Genomic DNA, 8,598 nt, shown 5'->3' with positions numbered 1-8,598 from the left:
CACCACTCGTGACTGGACGCCAGCTGGATTTGACTCCGTTCCCCACCACTCTCTGGGTCCGTCCCTCCAGCCAGTTTTTAACCCAGCAGAGGGTATTCCCATCCAAGCCATGGGCAGCCAGTTTCTCCAGGAGGATACTGTGGATACACTCATCTCAAAGAAGCTGTTGCCTTGCCCTGCAAGCACACCTGATGTGAAGGCAGTCGTCACTGAAAGCAAGCCCTATATGGTCCTCCACTCTGCTCGCTGATGGGCAGGTTCCAACTGCAACCAAGTGGCTTTGCAACGTGGAAAAGATTTAAATCAGTCAAGGATGGTGAAAAGTGAACAAGTGGCTCCAGAAAAAAACAAACCAACACAACAAAACCTTATCTAGAACAGATGAGTGAAGTGAGGAGGTAGGAAGAGGCCGCAGAAACAGGGAAACATGGTGTCCAACAAGCCCATGAGAAAAGTTAAGATAAAGAAGGAAATTTTAATGCAGGTCTGAGCATAGTAGGATAAAGGAAAGCTACCTAGAAAGAGAAGCAAGTGCAATTAGAGCAGCTGGTTATCCTTTAATGGCAGGTCAGACCTTGAAGAAAGCCATCAAAGAAGAAAACACTGGAATTGAGTTAAAAAGCTAACATCACGTATTTATTATTTTCAGAAAATGGACTAGTCAAGATGAGGCTAAACGTCACCATTGGTCAGAAGGGAAACACAGGTGGAAAGCAAATGGGTATCAAGAACAACTCCAATTGTGAGAGCAACTGAAAACACCTAATGAAGAGAAATAACTTGGGATCATACAATGAAGAACTTCACACTGTAGCGAACATCCGAAACACCAATCTAGGAGACAAGGCAATTAGCACTTGGATGATGGAAATCTTGCTTCTGAACAGAGGAGCTAGACAGCAGTGCAGTACTTGTGGATTTGTTTGGGTTTTGTTTGTTTGTTTGTTTGTTTGTTTTGTGGGGGGTTTGTTGTTGTTTTGGGGTGGGTTTTTTGGTTTTTGTCCCAAAATAATAATAATAATGATAATAATAATAATGATAATCCCAAAAGTCAATTAAATGGATCTCTGCAAACAGAAACGGGTTTGAAGTTCTTCCTTGCTCTCCTCAGGGATGGATAAGGGTAGGATGGGGATCTTCAGCCAATGGCAATGCTGCCACCACGTGGATTTCTCTCCCGACTGCTCAGAAAATACATCAAGCCAGACACTGGCATAACTCAAATATACTGTGTGGTTCAGTCCCCTCAGATGCCCACAGGACTGATGAATACACAGTACCATTTATTTATCTATCATCACGACTTTTAGCTATGAATAATAATTATTAGTAGTCACTAATTTTAATCTTTAATCTTTTTATTTAAGTATCTAAGCTTTTCTCTTAGTTTGCCTTGCCTTTAAAACGTGTATGTATGTCCAATAAAGTTAATTTAACCTCTTGTGATGGAATAGTGCCTCATTCTTTTTACACCATCTTCACTACTGTTCACCACTACTTATCAAAGAGTATTAAAAAAAGTTATTAAAGCACAAAAATAGAAACTTGTTGCTCCGCAGCTTTTGTTATGATTGGAGTGATAACAAGTAACACATTTAACTTCATGTCTTGCTCTCAGCTTTGGCAGCTTCAAAACCCAGCTCTTGGTAGGGACTTCCAGTTTACATGGAATAGGACCAAAGATTACAGAAGCAGCTTCACTGCAACATCGGGCAGGAGCATTCTCCAACATTTCATGAAAATTCCTAATAGTCATTGCAATGTAATGAAATCAGATCACTAGAAAAGTACTCTTGACAGACACACACACACACACACACACACCAAGCATCAGCAGTCATCTAGGAACGGATTAAATTCAGGCCACATATGGCAAAACATTGCAAACAGCTGGAGCTATAAAAATCTCAAGCCAGAAAGCAGGATAAAATTTGCACATCCATGTGCAATCAACAGCCCGAGCTGCAGGTTAGGTACGTACGCTATTGGCCAGACCAGAAACCAGTCCCCCCCCCAAAAAAAAGCTCATAACCCAGCAGTTATGACAAATACAAATGCTTCCTTTCTCCCAGACCCGCCACCTTTGGCTGGTATTTTTTCTTACCTCGCACTTGCCACGGAGACCCGTCTCCTGGAGTCGGGACCAAATGCTCTGGATCCTCCCCGCGTGCTCCGGGTGGCTGTTGGTGTTTCCACAGGTACACTGGTGTTTCAGCATCAAGGTGTCATACACAAGGCCTGCAGCAGAGGTTACAAAATTGCTCTCAGTTAAAAAAAAATAATAATAATTGCCAGATATATGGAAAACACCTCTTTTTTTTTGTTTGCTTGTTTTTTTTTTGTTTTCACTACAGCACTTCGTATTCACAGAATCACAGAATCACAGGATCTTCTAGGTTGGAAGGGACCTTAAAGATCATCTTGTCCAACCGTCAACCTCACTGACAAAAATAGACACCCACACAACAAACAAGGAGCATCATCACTAAACCAGACCTCCCAGCACTACATCAACCCGTCTTTTGAACACCTCCAGGGATGGGGCCTCAACCACCTCCCTGGGCAGCCCATTCCAAGGCCTGAGAACCCTTTCAGGGAAAAAATTTTTCCTAATATCCAGCCTGAACCTCCCCTGGCGCAACTTGAGGCCATTTCCTCTTGTCCTGTCGCCTGTGACTTGAGAAAAGAGACCAACCCCCACCTCTCTACACCCTCCTTTCAGGGAGTTGGAGAGAGCAATAAGGTCTCCCCTCAGCCTCCTCTTCTCCAGGCTGAACACCCCCAGCTCCCTCAGCCTCTCCTCATAAGACTTATTCTCCAGACCCCTCACCATCTTTGTTGCCCTTCTCTGGACCCGCTCCAGCACCTCAATGTCTTTTTTATGGTAGGGGGCCCAAAACTGGACACAGCACTCAAGGTGAGGCCTCACCAGTGCCCAGGACAGGGGGACAATCACCTCTCGGGCCCTACTCCCCACACTGTTCCTGATACAGGCCAGGATGCTGGTGGCCTTCTTGGCCACCTGGGCACACTGCTGGCTCCTGTTCAGCCCACAGGCCACCAACACCCCCAGGTCCTTTTCTGCCAGGCAGCTCCAGCCACTCTGCCCCCAGCCTGGAGCGCTGCAGGGGGTTGGTGGGACCCAAGGGCAGGACTTGGCACTTGGCCTTGTTGAACCTCATCCCGTTGGTCTCAGCCCATCCATCCAGCCTGTCGAGATCTCTCTGCAAAGCCTCTCTACCGTCCAGCAGATCAACACTGCCACCCAGCTTGGTGAACTGAACACTTGTTCAACTGAACACTTGTAGGCAACTGAACTGAACACTTGTTCAACTGAACACTTCTAGGCAAAGACAGTGTGTGTTTCACCAGGAGCTGCAGAACTCTGAGAAATGCAAATCCGAGATGCTGCCCCCAGGCAGCACCAAAGGTGCAACGATCCCTTCCTCTGGAAAACCTCAACAGATCCCGAAAAGACTTAGTCACCAACATCTCCGTAGGCTGAAGCGGCGAGAGAAGGAGGTGACAACGGAGTACAGATGTGCCAGGGGTGCAGGAAGGGGATTTTGGAGGGGACTGACTCGCAGCTTTTCCACTGGGTACTTTTAGAATGGCTGCTAAAATTACCCCAGGGTTTAGGGTTAAAAACCAGAAGGAACAGGTTGTTAGCGGGCACCATCTCTCATAAAATAGTTCTTTGCATCAACATTATTTGACAACACGCTAATTAAGGCTATTAGCACACGCTGGGGCATAATTATTCAGCAGGATATGTAGGTATTTAGCGGTGTTGTTTCATTTGAAGGTGGGAGGAAGGCAGCTAAATCCCCTTGCATTACCAAGTATTTATGGCATGACAACGGCGTAGGAGACTGATTCACGCTCCGGAGTTGCCTGGGTATGTCTTTGGAAGGGGAGTTATGATTTCGTAGCCAATGTTCCACTGGAGGAGAACAGCAGGTCCTCCATAGCTATGCAGTCCTGGTAACAAAAAGACCTTTTTTCACTCAAGCAAAAGAGACACAGTCAAATGTTTAAATCTACCCTTCCCTTCAGCCAGAAAGAAGCTCTGAAAAACAGAATAAAAGGGTTTGGTTTCTGGTTTGGTTTGTTGGGGTTTGTTTGGGTTTTTTTTGCCAAGGACTAAGGTTTCTCGCAAGAAATATCTGTCTGAAAGCACAGTATAAAGTTGCAAATCAAAGGTCTTGAGGAGGTTTAGTATGAGGTAGAGGAGGCTGAGGGGAGACCTCATCACCCTCTACAACTACTTGAAAGGACACTGTAGAGAGGTTGGTGCTGGTCTCTTCTCACAGGTAATTAGTGACAGAACGAGAGGGAACGGCTTCAAGCTCCAACAGGGGAGGTTTAGATTGAACATTAGGAAGGAATTTTTCACCAAAAAGAGTGGTCGGGCATTGGAACAGGCTGCCCAGGGAGGGGGTGGAGTCACCATCCCTGGATGTGTTTAAGGGCCGTTTAGATGCAGTGATAAGGGACATGGTGTAGGGGAGGACTTTGTAGAGTAGGGGAGATGGTTGGACTCGATGATCCCAAGGGTCTCTTCCAACCTCAATGATTCTATGATCCTATGAGAATCCAAAGCCTTTGAATTAGCAGAGGAGGCAGGAGCTGCTCCCAGACCTTGACGTTCAAGGGTCTGCATTCCAACTGAAATCCCCCCTCTGAAACCCCCGAGGACCACACCCGTGGTGAGAACACAGCCCAAGGAGCTTAACAGAGCCACCTTTTCATGCAGCCACTTCAAGTACCAATAAACAGCACAATTTGCAACTGCACGGAGTTCAAAGGGGCTTGGAGGAAACCAGACTCTGAGAACATCCACGGCCACGTGGCCCGGAGCTGAGCGCTGTGCTGCTGCCTGTACCCAAGCTTGGCTCCAGCTCCAACCACACCTTCTGACCGAGTGTAGACATGTTCTGCCACTGAAAAACTTGGCTTTCCCCTCGGAGGCAAAAAACCCTGGCACTGACACTTTCAGGTATTCAGCCCTCAGAGAATGTATCTGGCAAGTTCCTCGCTTTGCTGTAGGTGAGAGCAAAGGGAAAAAAAAGGAAAGAAAAAAAAACAAACCAAAAAACCCAAACAAACCCAAACCACATTCACTTCTAGGAAGAGAACAGAGCACTGGTTTAATTGAACTGTCTCTGGGTTAGCCAAAGTTCAGTTAAGTAAGATCACCCTGCAAAGCCCTGTAGAGGTCTCCCGTGTTTGATTCAACGGCATCGAACTTCATCAGGAGCTGCTGGGCAAAGCCAAGCACTGTACATGTCACCTGAGAAGAAACTGTAGCCCAATGGTAAGACTGGCTGGCCACGAGAACTCCCCAGTCTTGAGTCCATTCAAACTAGTGCAAGGTCTGTAGTAATCCCACCTCTGAGGTTAATTTATTTTTGAAGGAAACTCATCTTCAGGTGACGTCAGGCATTTTGACAAAGTACCTGCTACCCAAAAAGAACCTCATGCAGATGTCCTCCCAGACCATATGGTTTAGATAAATCATTCATATTCAAGGTTAAGAAAGCGATTCTGCCTTCTCTGACTTCTCCAGGCGTATCTACAGGGACTACAACCAGGCTTCATACATTTAAAGCCAAAAGGTGCATGCATATATTTTCAACATACATATTCAGAGTCAACAACTAGCCTTGAACTCAAACCAAAAAAAGTACAAGCAGCAAGTCATTCAACAAACAGCTTCTGACAGGTCTGGGTGCAGCTTTGGCTCCCTTCAGTCCACGGGCACTCTGCTGGTGACATCAAGGAGGGCCAGGACTGCACCCTCTGAGGTCACTGACCTTAGAGACCAAGGACTAAAAGATGGCGCGATGGCCAAAGAGAAGGGCAACGGGAAAGCACACTGCATGGAGCACAGGCAAGAGGGTGTATCATCAGAGAATTCACTAATGGAAGTGGGAGAAGTGAAATAGAAGATGCAGGTTGCTCAAAGCCCCATCGAGCCTGGTCTTTTCTAAAGAGCAACTGGTCACAGGTTTTGTGTCCAGTTTTGGGCTCCCTACCATAAAAAAGACATTGAGGTGCTGGAGCGGGTCCAGAGAAGGGCGACAAAGCTGGTGAGGGGTCTGGAGCACAAGTCTTATGAGGAGAGGCTGAGGGAGCTGGGGTTATTCAGCCTGGAGAAGAGGAGGCTGAGGGGAGACCTTATTGCTCTCTCCAACTCCCTGAAAGGAGGGTGTAAAGAGGTGGGGGTCGGTCTAGCCAGATTGAACGTCTCCACTTCGTTCCTGGGTAACCTGGATTGTTGTTTCAGCCAACAACTCTTGGCCAACAAGCTGCTGAAGCCAACAAATTGATGTTTTCAGCTGAAACTAAAGAGAAACGCGAATGAAAAAACAGCTTTATGCATTGATTTTATAGTCTTCCCTTCCTCCTTTGTCTTGTCCTGTGAGCTCAGAAGTAGGCAGTGGCATTTATCAGCTCCCCTTCCTTGGTACCAGCTGAGAGAGAGCAAACAGAGGGAGCTGGGGGTGAGATCCCTGGCCACACAAACCAGCTCCTCCTCATCTGCATCACCAAGCACTGAAAAGCTTCAAGTTTGAAAAACATGTGTACATCTACAGTGGATTTTGGTATTGAGCTTATTCCATGTTGACAGAGGGAGGGGTTAAAGAAAAAGTTTCGAGAAAAGGGAGTGACAGGATGCCTACTTGTCTCTATTTATTCATGGAGACTACAGAGGGGCTTACAGAATTTGGTTGACTTATAAAGTTTTCCCTTTCCCAGTGATTCAGTGCTAAGAGCAGCGTCTCAATGAAGCCATTCCATACTGGAATCACACGTCACTCAACATTTCTCTTTTTAAAAAAAATAAACCACTGGAAAGAAGGGTTTTGTTCCAAATTCCTTCCTGTGGTTGGGGACACTCAGATGAAGACACACACACAAAGGAAAGTCTGGCAACTTAAGCTTAAAATACGAAACTACACTGGCCATTACAAGTTAAATTAAGTGGTGCTGGAAGCAATAGTCTTTAAGACAAGAGAAGAATAATTTTAAAAGGTCAGCACTAAAGCATAACCGACTTGCTTTTCTTGGCAGAACAAACATGTGATTTGAGGTTCAGATAATTATATTGCTCTGCACAGGAGAGAATAAATGCCTTCATCAGGAACGAAAAATACTTTAATGCAGAACCATCAGAATAATTTGTGGAACCATTTTTACAGGAGATCAAAGACTGGATAATTGGGGCTATGCAAATTAATGGCCTAACCTGAGAAGTCTTATTCAAGTGTGTAGAACAGTGCATGCAGAAGTATTCATTAAAGTCAAGGGGGCTACTTGTGCTAGCGAGGACAAGTTCAAGGACTAGCTTTCTTTTATATGCTAGTAGGAAGGAAAATTAAATGTCATGCTTCGGGACATAAAACTGATTGCTTGAAGAAGTCAGGAAGGGCACTGTTTTCACTTTCATGTGGAGTAATGCGCCTCATGTTTGAGAGGTGTATTATGTTGTTCTTTCCCTATACCTTTGAAGTCTCAGGTATTGGTCACTGAGAGAGACAGGAAAATAAATTATACATAAACCCCAGAATTTCCAGCTGTCTGGTCCTAGCTCTGTCCAGAGGAAGCAGTAGCATTTTCTGTATAACATCCCAAACATGAAAGTGATGAACAATCACAACAATAATAGCTGATCTCCCGAGAGCCACATTTGTGTCAGAATGATCACGGTTGGCTTCATTAGGGCCATTGAACAAGGTTTGTTTTTTCCAGCCCTCTCACAAAATGATCACAACAATTCAAATCTGAATTTCTCTGAAATCCAAAGGACGTGATCACGACAGAACCGGTCTTTCGAAGCAGTTCACTTATCACACAGATGGGATTTTCCTAGGGAAAAAGAAGCCCGGTGCACTCCGGCCCTGCTTGCTTGCTTTGAAAAATACCCAAGACTTTAATTTCCTGCCTTTCAAAGAACAGTTCAATCCTAGTGATTAAGCTTTAGTATCCACCTCCCCAGACACAATCTCCGACACACCACGGACAACTTCAAGAAAACATCAGCAACCCAACTCACACACACGTGCTCAACAGCTGAAATTCCTCTCCTACCTACATGCCATAGAGTTGCAGGCTCTTCTTTTCCCGACACTGTTAAGCAGACAGTGACTCATTAAACTAGTAGTAGATAGGCTAATTAAACCAGTCCTCCACCTCACATAAAAGGCAGGACTTTCACGGAAGTTGAGGGACTAACTTCGATGCTTTGCACCTTTATTAGTGCCAGCGGATGCCCAAAACCACTTTCTCCCTCGAAAACGTTTTAGGATGGTTTTCCTCCTCCTTTCACCTAGCATAAATGTAGAGAACTGCCCGAGCTAGAATCACAGAATCACAGAATCTTCTAGGTTGGAAGGGACCTTAAAGATCATCTTGTCCAACCGTCAACCTCACTGACAAAAATAGACACCCACACAACAAACAAGGAGCATCATCACTAAACCATACCTCCCAGCACTACAGCAACCTGTCTTTTGAACACCTCCAGGGATGGGGCCTCAACCACCTCCCTGGGCAGCCCATTCCAAGGGCTGAGAACCCTTTCAGTGAAAAAAT

At 45.6% G+C, this 8,598-nt stretch overlaps 1 protein-coding gene across 1 annotated transcript in view; it reads right to left on the bottom strand.

The window, feature by feature from the left end:
- HDAC4 (histone deacetylase 4) overlaps positions 1-8,598 on the bottom strand; it is a 283,789-nt gene that overhangs the window by 63,142 nt on the left and 212,049 nt on the right. The window contains exon 14 of the mRNA XM_014949239.1: positions 2,105-2,238. Coding sequence (XP_014804725.1) covers positions 2,105-2,238 — 134 coding nt within the window. The remainder of the gene's footprint in view (positions 1-2,104; positions 2,239-8,598) is intronic.

Source organism: Calidris pugnax, unplaced genomic scaffold (genome assembly GCF_001431845.1).
Source record: "Calidris pugnax isolate Ruff unplaced genomic scaffold, ASM143184v1 scaffold75, whole genome shotgun sequence".
NCBI lineage: Eukaryota > Metazoa > Chordata > Aves > Charadriiformes > Scolopacidae > Calidris > Calidris pugnax.
This window is presented reverse-complemented; position numbering and strand designations above follow the sequence as displayed.